Source organism: Pteropus vampyrus, unplaced genomic scaffold, assembly GCF_000151845.1.
Source record: "Pteropus vampyrus isolate Shadow unplaced genomic scaffold, Pvam_2.0 Scaffold216, whole genome shotgun sequence".
NCBI classification, from domain to species: domain Eukaryota; kingdom Metazoa; phylum Chordata; class Mammalia; order Chiroptera; family Pteropodidae; genus Pteropus; species Pteropus vampyrus.
Genome location: NW_011888997.1, coordinates 1,773,812 through 1,790,588, shown reverse-complemented (window position 1 = coordinate 1,790,588; position 16,777 = coordinate 1,773,812). Strand labels below are relative to the sequence as shown.

The following is a 16,777-nucleotide window of genomic DNA, read 5'->3' as shown; positions in this document are numbered from 1 at the left end:
TATAATTTACGAAAAGATGGGAACTACTTATGGGAACTACCTATTTTTATATTTTCAGCATAAAGTCACTTAATATAAGTTTTAAAAGTTTTAAGATATGTAAAAATGCATGAACTATGTGTAACAATAGAAGAAATTAGATACTAATGAGTATTGGAAGCAATCAAAGAGTCTAGGGGACTAAAATGGAACTATAATGACAAAGATAGATCAAGAATATTGATGAGAGAAAAGCACAATTAGAAATTAGATTTAAAAAAAGGAAACTGCCATAAGACTAATCAAGTAGAAGTATCACATGAAACAAGTTCAATAGGGCGTAATCACCATGAAATAGCATAGAATATATGTATTACGTTTGTGCACTCTAAATTTAAAGATACTGGGGCAAAGTTTAGAAACATTGAATACATATGCAAAATGTAGTCATGATTGAAAGAATTCAATCAACCCACGTTCTAAAACATTTGTTCTATATTAAGAATTTCTTATCAGAGATACATGAGAAGCAAAAAATATGGAAAATATATATAAGAATAACAATTTAGAAAAGAATTTATATCAATAGATATCAAGATTAAACCATATCCTGAAAATAACTCTTTTTGTGTCAAAGGTCAGTACATAGTTTAAAATCTGCCATCATTGCATATATTCTCCAGTATGTATCTAGTTACAATTATGAAAACAGAAAATATGGGCTGTCCAAAATTAAGTATGTTCAGCATGATCATAAAGCAAACTGTTGATCTATGTGGATAATCTCACCTTTTCCAAAGTCTCCCTTAGGACAACAAAGGAATTAATGAGTGTTATCATCTATACTATCTTGTATAGGTAACATTTCTTTTTAAGTTATATTCACACTTGAATATTTTGCAAAATATTTTAAATCAGGTAGCTGATGTTTAATTGCTCTCAGAATAGTCCAATATTAGTGTTATGAAGAATTTATGGTGATTGTGATATGCCACTGTTTTCAATTTTCTTTTTAATAAAAATGATTTCAATAGTTTAATATACAATGGTTTAAGTGGTTTATTATGTCAGTATAAGGAAAAAAGTTTAAAAATACAAAACATAAGAACTAATAATTGAATTATTGTCAGGCAATATTTCTTCAGTGGTAGTAATTAAAACCAAATAATATTGTGCTTTACATGTAATACAAGAGTAATATGTAGCAGACTAGATGTAAAAGGACCATCCTAAATCTTAAGATGTATAAAATCTAGTTGGAGAAAAAAACTATATGCACACAAAAAAGACTGGAAACTTTGTGGCACAAGATCTAAAGTTATAGTGATACAATTATAGAGATATATGCAAGGGTGTGTGTGTGTGTGCATGCACAAATGTGTGTCTATTAGAGCACTGTCAAGAAAAGCTTCCTGGAATTGATACTTGAAACGAGTGGCCTTATTTATCTGAAGGAGAGAGTGAAAATTGCAAAGTTCTCTTGGAAAATGAGGCAACGAAAGTGAAGGCATTGAGATATGAAGCAGCATGGTATGTCTGAGCACAAGCTATTTTGCGTTGTTGAAAAGGAAGAAAAGTTGTTCAAAGTGACACTTAAAAGACTAGCAAGACCTGACTCACTTAAGTGTGGCAGTATGTACCACTGAAGAGCTTAGAATTTAGAAAAATTTGGAGAGGTATTGATCAATTTTCAACACAAGGATAATATGCTTATATTTATTATTTATTTTTTATTTGTTTTATTAAATGCATCAGGATGGCATTGGTTAATAATATTATATAGGTTTCAAGTGCACAGTTCAACAAAATATCATCTGCATATTACATTGTGTGTTCACCACCCAAAGTCAAATCTCTTTCCATCACCATATTTGATCCCCTTTACCCTTAGCTACCCTCCCCCCACCACTCCACCCCTTTTCCCTCTGGTAAGCACTAAACTGTTGTCTGTGTCTTGTTCATTTATTGCTTTCAGTTTTATATCCTACATATGAATGAAATCATATGGTTCTCAACTTTTTCTGTCTGACTTATTTCACTTAACATGATAATCTCAAGATCCATTCACATCATCACAAATGGCAGTATTTTATCTTTTCTCACAGCTGAATAATATTCTATTGTTACATTTATTTTTTAGATTCACAATTCTGGCATGAGTGTAGAAAATGCAGTGAGAGCACTTCTGTTTCAGTTATTTGAAAGATTCAAATTACCCAAACAACCTCCTTCATTGCTACAACTACAGTAACAAATAAAATATACTAAAAATAATTAAACACATTGCTAACTGAATGAAAACAATACTTTCTAAAGAGAAAAAGGAAGAAATCTTAGAGATAAGCAAGGGCTTTTGCCAGTTAAACCCTGAATGTAGTTGCCAAATAGCTGGGGCACTGAGTTGCTGCCTGGACAATACCAAGGCAGATAGAATACAATATGAAGATTTGACTTCCACTTCTGTCTATGATGAGCAGCTTAAATCAAAGTAGCCCTCATTTTCATAACAATTAGAAAAGCAAAGACAGAGCTGAAAACCCTTTGATGGCACTGGAAAGCAACAGCACAGTCAGGAAATTGAGGGACTGTAATCCTTAAAACAAGGGAAATCCACAACGCACATTTACCTAACTTTGTCCCTGAGGCCACTTTCTGGTTTGTTGCGTTATATTGGCATAGGATCCAAACAGAAAGTGGTCTTACTGTCTGAGAAGACAACAGGTTGGAAATCACAGTTGCCAGGAGACTTAGTAAATTGGAGAGCAAAATCCTGAGGCAAAAGGACCAAAGATTTGACGTTTAGGGAAAACACTAAGTACTTGTATATATAACACAGGCCTGAAAACTGAAGAAGGCGAGACTGTGCCAGACTCCACAAAGCGAAAAGAGTTAGCTATAATGGAGGCCAGCCGTGCTTTCCACCAGCAGCATGTCAGAGGTTTTTGTTTCTTGCAGACCTTATGTGTACCTTGTGGAAGGTTGTCAAGAGGTCATTTTTAAGGGTTCTTAACCAGGAAAAAATGTCCTCACCCTAAAGAAGAGTACCATTGATGGAAGTAGGACATGGTATTCGAGAGTCTATCATAGTCATAGCAACCTCTAGAAAAAAATTTTTTTTAAAGCAGAGAAGATAAAACAGTGATTCCAGAAAGTGAGACAGCTATAAAAGTGTGCTAAGTTTCGAGGATAAAGATTATAGAGTGAGCATAATCACAGGAAAGTATTATCACACATTTTAAACTTATCAGGTGCAGATTTTAAAATTTATGGAAGGCAGAATAAACTGAGGACTACAGCTAATGACCTCACCTAAATGTCACTAGGAGTTTCTATTTAATCTTCTCATTGGAAAAATGTATTGTGATTGCAACTCACAGACATAGAGTATGATCTCTTTCAGACTCTCTAACCTTCCTTATTTAAATAAGTCACCAAGAGCACAAGAAACACATTCAGCTTTCTCTTCTACTTCTGGAAAGTCGGGGGGGTAGGCTTCCTAACTACCCTGCGACAAGTAATTGAACATGCTTCTGTTATAATTATCCAGCACTACAGTTTTAAAGTTTACCATTAAACAATCATAACTTTATTAAGTTATGATTAAGTTATGATAAGTTATCACTATCATTAACAGATTGTAATTTCATTCTTTGAAAAGGTAATTTGGCCTTAAGAATAGTTTTGAGAGAACAATTCAGTATTTTTTCCCTTTTAAACTGGTATCATGATTTTCCTATGCAAAGACATACCAAATCTTAAGTATGAACAATAATCTGGATGACCCATTTATAAATGTTAGTATTAAATTATAAAATGCTTTTATTGGAAGAACTGATAGAGAGCTGCCCTCTAAGTAATCAAAACTCACTTGTATTACCAGTGAGTATGGTGATAGTTTTACTTTGATTTTGCATTTCAATTTTTATAGTAACCCCACTCAAATAGTATGTAGAAACATTAGGGCCTCTTATACTGATAGGGAATACAAGATGATCGATTTGGTTTTGTCGAAATAAGTAAACTTTGCCTAACATGAATCTAAAATTTCCTATTATCCAACTCACTTTTAACCTAATTTTTAAGTCTAGTTGTCAGAAAAACACATATGGAAGAAATTTAATGCAAATTTGTTCTTATATTTGGATCAAGGTTAAAAAAATCACAGATAAAAAAGAGAGAGAGCTCTCTGATGACAATAAAAATGGTTTCAGTGTGTTAATATTTATTATTGTGAAAATTTGTGATCACTTAATTAAATTGCCTTATCATTTGCTTTAAATTCTTAAAAAGACAACCATATTAATCCAGCCAGATAATCACCTCAGAATTTTAAAAGTCTATTGATTTTTTTTTTTTTAAAAATCTCTTCAATAAGATCTGTCCCTAGAGAATTCTGTAAAAGGGCAAAAGAAGTCTCCACAGCCTTGCTTCTTTCAGACACTTGGCAGTTTAATGACTCATTGTACTTATAAATGTCCCTGATTAAGCTCTTTTATTTTTATTCTGTAATTTAATTTATATCATTACATTTCACACAGAATTTTCTCATTTCTGCTGCCTGATTTACACATCATTAAATGTCCACTTATGCCATTGATGGTCTCTTATAAACATTAAGTATGTTTTCTCCACTTGGCCTTTGATAATCTTTTATTTAATAGATCTCTTCTTTTAAATGGGCAAAGGTGATTGCGTGTAAGATAGCTTTAACTTGGCGTATGAAATAATTTATCTTAAAATCAAACTCCGATTTCACATACACTGACATTGAAAAGTATTACTAAAAGATAATGCTAAAAATTAATTATGTCCCTTGTTTTTAATGTTGCCCAGCCAGATCTCGGACAAGATATAACATCGAAGCAGCTATTTGCTTACTAAGCTTTTACCTCAAATTTCCCACAGCATAGTTTGATACTTCAGATCAGAACGTACAACTGAGTGTTAAAATACAATTTTACACTAAAGCACAAGTTGCGATAGATATGAAATACCAACGTAAATTGCTAGACCAAAATATAATCTTTCAAAAGCTAACTCCTCTCATTATTATATATTTGAGAATATATAATAATCAAGTGGGAATTGTAAAAAGAAATTTTCTTTGATGAAGAGTTTTGCCTCACTGTGACCTTCTTCCTTGTGAAAGGAGAGGTATGGGGTCTTCTTTCCACTTCAAGCCTGTAGAGGAAAGTCCCTTTGGTATGCCTCAGTTAAAAATGTGTTCTCTGAGAATTGTAGACTGACGCCTGACTGATGTATCAAAAAGTAAAAGCCAACTTTGAACTTTGACTCATACCTGGAAAATCTAGAGACCAAAAAAATATTCAAGAAACTATTTTAGATTTAAGACTGTTAAGATCCAAGAAATACCATTGTCAAGAAATAGGTTTTCGCTCCATTTTCAGACATGAGTTGCAGAAATATTTCCCAGGCATGAGAGTTTCACAAAACTGGGTCCAGAAAGAAGCTGGAGGTGTAATTCCTGATATTTGGGAAGTCACAAAGAGTCATCCATATCACAGAACTTCAGGGGAGGATTCAGCAAAAATCCCCATGGAGCCTCGGAGAGAGTTAGCTTTATCCAGCTGTCAAGGTGGGGAAGCTGGAGATGATTTATAGATAGAGGTTATCCACTCACCTGACCTCTCCTCCTTCCCTCTATCCTGAATATGATAAAAGGCAGTATTGAAGGTAGCTGTGGAGGACCTGGGACAACTGTGAGACAAGCAGAGCAAACTTCGAGTCAGGTTTGATGTTTTTATTTTTATAAAGAGATTGGCATTCCAATTACTAAATTATGACAGCATATACAAATTAAGATGATTTGAAAGGCTTACCTATAAGCAAGCACAAAAATAGAGAACCCATAGGAGCTTTCATACAAGGCCAAGAAAATTTTACCCAACTGAATAAATTTTAAAGGGATGAATATAAATATAAATTTTAAAGGGATGTTATTATGTCATGGGTTCTGCTTATTCAACATGATCATGACAATTTTTGAAGGATTAATGAAAATATTTTGTATGATTGAAATATATTACACTTTATTAAAATAATATCTTATGTTTCTAAAATGATACTAAAAAGTAATTACTTACATTATAAAGTTCCAAAAATTGTTAATTAAAATTTATTTTAATAAGTGTCAGGGCTTAGACTTAACTGGAGTCCCAAAACAGAATAAATAATATTAATTTGCTGTTTTTAATCATTTTGATTCAACAAGCATTAATTCTAAGCATTTGAGAAGGAACACTATGTTTCATATGTTAGTTCTCCGCCTGCCCCCCCCCACCTGATTAGGCCCAGCATGATACCTGACAAACTATATCTCCCTTCAATGTGGTGACTGATTCACCTGAGGGAGGCAATCTATTGGTTTTGAATGATCAAATGTTCAAATTAATAAAAGCTTACATTTCTAGTTTACTTATGTGCTATGAAAGAGGTTATTTCCAATATCAGAAGAGAAAAACTGAGGCTCAGAAAGTGTAGTTTCACCAAAATCACTCTGATAGCAAAGCTAGAAATGGAAACTGGTCTGATTGATTCCAGAGGTCGCACTCTTTTCACTACATTATATCACCCATAGTGAGCCAAGTCAATTCAATCACAAACCTATACGTTTTTTAAACGTAATTATCAACTTATCAGTATATTATCCGCCTAGATCACCTTACAAAATCCTTGATAAAAAACAAAATGAAACAAAAACACTAAAATCTCTCAGAGCATACCAATTTGGTTGTTTGTAACAAACAAAAACAAATTCTGATTTGTATGGTTTATTACAAAAGCAGGAAAATTCTGCAACTGATTTGCCTTAAAGTATTTACAAAAGAGAGAAAGCATCAATTCATTCACATCTACATTAATCGATTGATCTATTTGTTGGGCCACCTGTGTGCCCCAGCACTTCCATCAGCTGTGGAGATTAATCTGTAACACACACACACACACACACACACAAAGTCTCTATTCATAGGTAACTTACATTTATACGGGAGAAACAAACAATAATAGCAAACAAATTTTAGGTGGTGTTAAACTTACTAAAAGCTTCCATATAATAAGCATTTTCTAAAACAAAATCATTTATAAATGTGTTCTGAAGCAATTATTTATGTAAAGATTGAGACAAAAGTGTTCATTCATTGGCGAAATACATTTTATCCTGACTGAGAGACAAATATGAAAAAAAGTAGTAATACCTTCATATTATCAATAAATATAAAAATACCCTTAAATACCTTTAGCAGCAATATCTTAAAGCACCACAAGATGGTGATATTACTCTATAAAAACAAACCTTTGGTTCAACTATTATACTCTTCAGTTTTCTAAAGCAAAAACTGAAAATTGGTTTTTTTTTGTTTTATTTTTGTTTTTGTTTTGTAGTGTTTTGAAAGCAAAGATAGGATTTCAAAAATATATTAAAAAGTGATTTCCCAAATTAATATGTTAAAAATCATGAGATTTTTTAAATAGCAGTATAATTAAATAAATCAACTAGAGCTTTGGCACACATTGAGATTTCACTCTTAAAATTATTAACCTAAAATTATTATTATGTCTTAACTGTTATGTTTACACACGATATTTTTTTCGTGTGACATTTCACCATTTGGACATCCCTTGGCTGTCATTGTTTACAGATTGCAGAATGACTAGATGTCAAAATAGCTTAAAAGATTTGATATCAAAAGAGATTTCATTGGTGGTTTCTAATTATGTTAAATAGATGTTTTGTTTCAGACTGATATTTAGAAGGTTCAACAGTTAAGAATTTAAAACCATCAAAACATTCTAAAGTATATATGTCTTCCCTATACATCAGGTTTCATCTTTTGCCTATTTATTATGTCTGTTGTCAACTCTATATCCTATTCACTACTTACTTACATTCTTCTCTGAATTATATGAGAATTTCTTACCAATCAAGATCTAACAATGAGAGGCTCTCACTTGAGATTTGAAGGACAGAAGAAAAAGAGAAGCCTCTGTTTTCTGCTGGTACTTGCAAGCATGGATACAAGGTTTTCAGCAACTTCCCAAGTGAATTCCTGTAAATCATCCATCGTAAATGTAAATGATCCACAGGTTTTCCTGATATTGTTCAAGATGATAATATCTAAGTCAGCTTCTGTAAATTATACATTTGGAGGTTGAGATCATTGACTCAATGTAATTTTTATAATCTCTAGCAGGATTTTTTCTGAACTTTATTCCTCAGTCCATTTCAATGAATGTGTAAACCTCTAATCTCTGTATTAAAATCGATATCTCTTGGAATACATAAAGTGGCAAATAACTTCTGGACATAATCCAAAGCGATACACTCCCATAAATTTCAAAATTACCACAAATTCCAAAAAAATAAAATAAGATCATGTGAAACTGTGTCATGTTTGAATTACCAACCTAAAGTACATAAGTACATATGCTCAGAAATGTAGTTGTAATAATCATAATGTACCCTCTCATTCAGAAAGAAGAAAGGGAGGCACATAGCTGTCACTGCAAGAGAGATTATCCTGAAGATAAAGAATGTTCCTTAGGTTCTTAGCTAGGAGTAGCTCCCCAATCCTTGTTCTTTGGATTTCACTCTGAGTATTCAATTTGCTTATGCCTCTGGAATGAAGCTCACTTGATCGTGATGTACGATCTTTTTAATGTATCAGTGTATTCGATTTGCTAATGTTTTGTTTAGCAAATATCATCAGAGATATTGATCTCTAGTTTTCTTTTTTTGTGTTTTTTTTGCCAGGTTTTGGTATCAGGGTTACGTTGTCCTCAATTTTCTTTTATCTCCTCAGCTGCATCTAAGAGTAATGTTTCCATTAGAAATTTAGGAAACCTAGAGTCATTACACATCTTAATTCAGGCTGGTTAGACTTTGACAGTATAATCTTCTCACTTTTTTGGTCCATTTTGTTCTAATTAACTAAATGTTGTTAATATGCCGATAGCAACACTCCCAATTATTTTCAAGATAAGGCTATGTCAGAAATTATCAAGCACTCTGGGGGGAGCCAAACACTTAATCTTTTTTCTCTGAGTCATTTTCTGCAATCAACATATTTTCTGGGGCCACCCTGATCCATTTAGAATTTGTACTGTAAGGGCTTTATGAATACGTTTTGAATTGATTTTTGCTTGTAGGTTCAGTTTTAATCAATCTTTGTTACTCAGAGCATTTTTAAATGTATTTTTTTAAATGGATATTAGAAAGAATTGTACCTTTCAGCACTTCAGGAGTATCTCTAAAAATTACGTTTTCTAAATATCCGATGCTGGCATATAAGACTCTGGTTGAAGTTTCATATTGCCTAGTATCCAGACACTTTGCTACACTCTCTTATGAATTACAATCATCTTTAGAGTCCAAAAAAAAAAGGCATATTATTTCTGAAAAGTGACAATTTTTTTGTCTAATCTTTATAACAGTTTTTTAAATTTCTTTTTTCTTGCCTATTTCACTAGCTAGAACATTCAGTACAATGTTGAACTGAAGTGATAAATCCTTTATTCGTTCACAGCGTTAGAGAGAAAATGTGTCACTAGTAGATATGAGTTTAGTTATCGGTTTTCACACATACAACTTTATATTAAGGAAGTTTCTCCGTGATCTTACTTTACTAAGTAATTTTATCATAAATAAATACTGAATTCTAACAAATGTTTTTCCTGCATCTATTGAGATAATCAAATGAGTATCTCCTTTATTCCACTAATGTAGTGGACCCCATTGTTTAATTGAAGAATGTCTTTAAAAAATCTTTGAATTCCAAACATAAATCCAACTTTCTCATGGTGTATAATGCTTTTTATAGATAGCTCAATTGAGCTTTTCAATATTTTTTCTAGGATATTTGCGTTATGTTCTTAAGTAAAAGTGGACAGTAATGACCCTTTCTTGAAATGTCCTTATCAGATTTTTGCATTAATTCTTGCTTGATACAAAACGTTGGTGCCTTTATTAATGAGTTAAAAAGTTTTCCCTCTTTTTTATTCTATTGAAGGTTTTTTCCCCCTTAAATGTTCAATAGAATTCACTGGGAGGTTATTGTATTTGAAGATCTTAAATTATGGTTTTGATTTCTTAACAGTGTTTAAATGATTGAGATTTTCTCATCTTTTCTTATTTGTGTTTTGGTAAATTCTCTATTTAAAGAAATTTTTCCATTTTATTTAAATTTTGAAGTATATTATCTGAAACATTCATAAAATTCTCTTAACATCTTTTGATAAGTTTCATTTTTACTCTTTATATTAATCAAAATTTTTTCTTTTTCTTTTTCTTGAGCACTTTAACCAGAGGTTTATTCTTTCAAAGATTTTTCTTAGAACAACCTTTGTCTTATTTGATACTTACTAGTGTATGTTAATTTGATACTTACTAGTGTATGTTAATTATTTATTTCATTAATTTAATTCATTAATATTTGTATTAATTTAGTCATTTAATTTCACTAATGTATCATCTCACCATTATTATTTCCCTCCTTCAGTGTTCTTTGACTATATATTGCTCTTTATTTTTCAACTTTAGTAGTTGAATTCTTATATTATTAATTTTCAGCATTTCTTATTTTAATATATACATTTAACTATATATTTCTGGTAAAAAAAGTCAGAGAAAATAAGAGCTGTCAAAGGTAAAGAGTGATAGATTATGCAATAATGCTGAAGAGGTCAAGAAGATATTAACTACTGTCTATTGGATTTGATATTGAAAGTCAAATTGCTATGCATTCAGATACATTTTAATGAAAAAGAGATAAAGGAAAATTATATCAATTGACCTGTGTGAAGTATATCTTGGAGTATGCAGGGTAATTATAATTGCAAATGATATATCCCTGCTTCTTTAATGTGTATAAGTATATTACCATAGACATAAGTGTGTAAAACTGTCCTATATTTATAAACTAATGTGTGATGATTTTTCTATTGACTATATATCTATATATTTGAGTCAATATGTTTCAATTTTGTAACATAAAATAAACTCAAGTGATATTATTGAAAGTGTTTTTATTCAATGTATTTTCATACCACCTCCCACATCCCACAACAGTTAACACTGGGCCAGAAACAAAATAGAAGTGTTAAATAATTAAAAGTTTATTTCTTTTATTTCTAAGATGTATTATAATTATATTGAAGTGAAGCTTGAGGAGAGATGTGGGAAATCTCTCCTGTCAAAATTTTTACTATTTTAATATTGATTTGTTTGTAAGAGAGTGGTAGGAAAAATAGAGTCTAAAATTTGCAATCTGCCCTTTTCCAAAGAAGCTAAATTGGCCTTAAACTCAAAATAGTTTAACATATCATAAATATTTTTCTACCGACATATGAGAAAATAAGCTAGTCTGTGAAAATTCTAGCATTATATGAAGGTTTTGCTCTATAATGTTCCACAAACAGTCCAGTATACAATAAACTTAAAAAATTAGCATTTTCACAGTAAATGAGTATTGTGCGATACCCATAATATGCTGTGAAGTAAAATCACAACAAAGAGTTTAAGTTATTTTGATGAATGAACCAGATATTTAAGGCACAACATGACGAAATTACAAGTTCCTTGCTTTAGTTATCAGTCCTTAACAAGACTGATAACAAATTGATTTATTAATTTTAACTGAGCAGAAAGATAGAGTGAGGAGATACTGAAAAGAAGAAATGTCAGGATTTCCAGTTATCAGATACAAATACTTATGAATAAACCAAGATATCTTTATGTACATAATATAGATAAAAATGAAACTTATCTAAACATAGAAGAGGAATTGCTGTTCACCATAAAGAAGAAGATGCATAATATCTTTTAATCAATGTATAAAGTGTTATAGATATAAATGTCATGGCTATTTTCAATTCAATTCAACAAACATTTATTAAGAAACTATTACCAGCCAGACTTTGTGAAGGGTACAGGGTACAATAGACAGAGTTAGACTGAGGGTTGCAAAACCTCCCCCCCAGCCAAATAAAGAAGACAGGCAAGTAAACTAATAAAATGTGAGGATCTAGAGAGAAAGCACAATTGAAATATGTACATAGAATTATTATAGAATAAAAAGAGAATTGCTTTACCTAAGAGTCAGAAAGTCTTCCTGAATGAAATGACATATGATCTGAATTCTGAGGACAGAGGGAAGAGCCTATGTCTTTGCAGAGAACAGAGTTCGACTAAGTGACTGTAAATAGAATAGTGTCCCACGTGATGGGTCACCATTGTTCAGGACTCTGTACTAACATTTTGACCATGATCCTGAGTAATAACTTATCTGAGTTTTGATCACCTTACCTGTAAAGAATGGATTGTAATACTTACTTTTAGAATATTAGTAAGGTTTAAAAATATGTCTATAAAATAACGGAGTAAAATAATAATACAATAAATTATAATAATAACTGTAATTTATCAAGTGCTTAATATATTAAAAATTAAAATAGATGCTCTTCATCCATAGCCACATTTAGTGTCAAGCAGAATCCTGTGATACATATTATTATCTCCATTATAGAGTTATAAACTGAGGCTTAGAAATATTAGGCAATCTCTGAAATATTATGGAGTTAAAGGGTAAGCACCATTTTAAAGTACAGTTCTTTGAAATTTCTGTGTTCCCAAGAAAAAATCCAAAACTATGACCCAGCTTGCAAAGCCCTGCATCATGTGTTCTGCCTATTTTCCCAGCCCCATGTAACCACTCTTCATCTCATTCTCCACTCATCAGCCTTACTGATCTAATCACTTCTCAAGTATGCCAAGCTCTTTCATTTCAGTTTATCTCACCCCCTGTTTTCTCAGCCTGGTAGGCTGGTCTCCTCTTCACCTACCTAATCATTCTTATTCTTTAATTCTTACTTCCTAGACATTTTCTTTCTCCCTTCAGATATCAGATCCATCTATTGAAATATCTGGGATAACATTCTCTACTTGCACTGCATAGCTTAACTCCAAATAAAATCGATTCAGGTAATTAATTGTTAAATATCAACATCACTACCACCACCACCATAATTCCTTTAGGGACAAACATTTCCATCTTGACACTATATCTGCAGCATCTAGCACAGCCCTTTGTTCATACATAGTCATAATTAGACTATGGTTTTTGAATAACTATTTAACAAATAGTTATTAAAAACCATAGTCTAATTCCAAAAACCATAGTCTTAAACCACAAAAATAAGTAAATGCTAATACCTGGAAGACATTATTATTGTAATGTTTGTGAACTGGTAGAAAGATAAAGTTTTTGGGGCGGGGAGGGGAAACACACACACACAAGGAGAAAAGTGAAGAGATAAAAAATCAGGCAATAGGAGTGGTGTCCTAAATTAAATCTGGTGGCAGCAAAAAAGAGGAAGTTAAAAACAGTGTGTTCTAGAAGTAATCAAGGCTTTTAGAAATAAAGGGAAAAGATGATCCAGCAATGAGTATCCAAATGTTAGAAACATTTGCATATAGAAACAGAGAAAAAGATCTCTAAGAGAATCAGTGTTCCATGATAATGGCAAATCAATAATAGAAATCTTCTGTATTACTTGGTATGTGGAGTGGAGAGAAGGAAAATAAAGAAGTGGCAGAAATGAACTACTCTGCCTTTTGAGGGATTATGATTTTTACCAGGAAAATAAAAATACATCAGGATCTTCTTAATAAACTAAGCTACAGGGCCTCTTCTATACTCATTTCTCTTTCTGCATCTAAAGCTATATATATAAAAATATTTATAATGGTATCTCTGAGCCATCCAGAAAATGTATGTGGTTGTGAGTGCATATATTTGTGTATATAATTTTTTGGTTTTTTGTTTTGTCTTGTTTTGATTTTTACTTTGGACCTGAATTTTTGAGGCTGATGTTAAATTACGTTGAATAGGTTGAGAAGTCCGAAGTACATATTTTGGAAAGATTTATATTAAAAATTAAAAAAATTATATTTAAACTCAGAAATTTCAATTGACATTTAGAATCACTTGTCATGTTTTTATAGAACTCAATTCAACAGGGAATCGAGTTGGGGAGACCCTCACTTAAAAACTATGAGTACTGCATTCCAAAATGATCTAGAGAAGACAAAGCCACTCTGACTTAAAGAAATCAAAGATTTCTTGAATTTCCAGTGCTCAACAGTACCCTTGGAAGCATTGGGTAGAACAGTTAAGTTCAGCCAAGCAAATAAATTTAGACATAGGATAATGCAAGTTACATTTATCTAACTCGTTAAGTCTTCTCAATTCAATTCTTTTATCAGTGACCCACTTCTCCACGTCTCCAGATTTTGACTCTCTTCCATATCAACCTCCTCTTTTTTTCCTTCTTTTCCTTTATGTTCAGACTCCTCACAGAGTTTTGGTTGGTACCAAACACATTTTTTAAACTGGAAAAAAATTTAAATAAAAGTACAAGCAGAAGTTATATATTATTTTATAAATTCTTATTATGAATCATGCCTTTATGCAGATTATCTAATTTACTCTACATGAAAAATGTTTTATTAGTTATCATCTCCATTTTGCAGGTGATGATGTAGGTTCAAAAAAATTGAATAACTCGACCAAACCCCTTCAGTGAAAAATAAAAAGAATTAGGATTTGAGCACAGGTTGCTGACCAACAAAGTCTATCTATATTCTTCTTAAACTGAAAAATACAAAAAAAATATATATATATAAAAAAAACAAGCCTTTGGAAAACTACAAGAAATGCATGTATTTAAATATAATTACTCTTTAACCACTTTCACACAGAGAACATAAACTTACTAGCAGATATTTTTGAATTGTTGTATTTGAGAACATCTAAAGAGAATTTTCAAAATAATATTTGAAAATAACTTTAAAGTTCTTACATAGTTTAGTAACTAATGTTTCTTTTGAAAATAATTATAGCACATTCCAAATAAAATATAAACTATCCATAACAATTTTAGAATTATGATCCTTCAAAGATCCCTCATTAACTTCTTTAATAATTAAATGAGGGGAATGGTATGGCAAAAATGAAAATTGTATAATTTTAATGAGATATTCATTAATACAGTGACATTTTATCCATCTAGTAGGCCATTATAAATAGCAAAGTCATACAAATAAAAATCACTAACTCTATCATCTCATATATTCTGTAATATTATAACAAACTTTCTTGTTTTATGTAATAGGTGTTTAATATCTCTAGTTATGCTCATTGTTCTTTATATAGCTATCTTAGTATTATATCTAAAATAATAATTGGCATTTATGCTGTATTCTTAACATGTCATATTTTCCTACTGAATTATATGACATGTCTATAAAAGCTTTAATTTTTTTCGAGTTGATATTTAGTTAGAAATATTTTCTAAACATTGTTTCTCTGTGATAAAAGAAAAGAAAAACATGCCAGCATCTAAATTGAAGACATCTTTATCAATATACCTCAACTCCTAAAATCTGATTCCCACTATGAAGAGAAATTTCCTTTTGTAAATAATAACTTTTTTATGTTTACCTTTAAAGTATGTCTCTTCCTAAAGTAATTTTTTTTAATTTCAAGAAAAATATTTTAATTTTCTTTTGTACTCAGGTTGCCAAAAACATATATTTCAGTCTCTTATTCATAAATGTAGCACACCGCATAGTTACTTTTAGCATCTGTTTGTTATAAAGTTCAATATACTCTCAAGACATACCATTCATAAACATTGAACATAGAAACACTGCTCATATTAAATTGGGCTGCATGAATAATACAAAAATCATGAATTTAAATTATTACTGATATTCAGAGAATATGATAGTATTTCAGCCTTGAAATAAGAACTCCACTTTATTTCTAGAAGCTGAAGTTATTAAGTTGTAAATCAGACCATGCCAGGGTTCTGAGCTATTCCTGATCTTCAGATCACTCTAAGGTATATCTCCCTCAAAAGAATGTTAAGTTTACTTTTGCAAGATTTTGAAAGCCTTTCAAATGATTTGTTTCACGTTTTCTTATTTTTATAAACAGGCAGAATAAAATATGTAACAGATGCTGAAATATTTACCTGACCTAAAATATGTGAATACACGGATTCATGAATTACTATCAAGCACTATAATTCAGTACAGCTTCAGGGCAAAGTATGCTTTTTTAATGAAGTTACCTAATTTAAACATTTTTTTTCCTCTATCTCAAATGTTTCCACTATGCTTTTTATTACCTTGGAACTGGAATAGTACGATTCTGTGAGCTGTATTTATAAAAGTCATTGGAGTCTGGAAAACATAAACGTTAGAGCTACTGCTTATTTTGTTAATCTTGCTGGATAACAGGCAGGAGTCCTCTTTTCTGTCTGAATTGACTAATTACTTAACAGTTCAATTCAGTGTGGGAATAAAAGAAGAACTGGGGATATTTAAGGTCAGAGCAATCTGAATTTTGATTGCCTCTTTTCTATATGCTTGTAATAGGTCCAATGCAATTTTTCTTCCCCTTCCATTTCTGAAATGAGGATGTGATGGTGAAACATCCCACAATAGAGAGCTGAGGGCAAGATTGTAAGAAAGACAATGCAACTAGACAGGTGTAAATTTCCTTACAACTTCTCAGAGCATAGGTAATCAGGAAATAAACTTTTATTTTGCTTAATTCATGAATACTTAGAGTCTGCATGTTATAGCAACTGAATTTAGATTCTAACTAGTATGCTTATATGCAATGTATATATTACGTGAATATGTACAGTGATACAATAGAATGTACTCTATCATCCATTTTTATCATTGTTGTAGTAATAATCACCATTATAA

At 31.3% G+C, this 16,777-nt stretch overlaps 1 protein-coding gene across 1 annotated transcript in view; it reads right to left on the bottom strand.

The window, feature by feature from the left end:
• The window catches only part of RERGL (RERG like), a 47,304-nt gene extending 39,241 nt beyond the window's left edge, over positions 1-8,063 (bottom strand). Inside the window, exon 1 of the mRNA XM_011372951.1 lies at positions 8,003-8,063. Within this exon, the coding sequence (XP_011371253.1) occupies positions 8,003-8,063 (61 nt within the window). The remainder of the gene's footprint in view (positions 1-8,002) is intronic.
• Between the last annotated feature and the right edge of the window lie 8,714 nt (positions 8,064-16,777).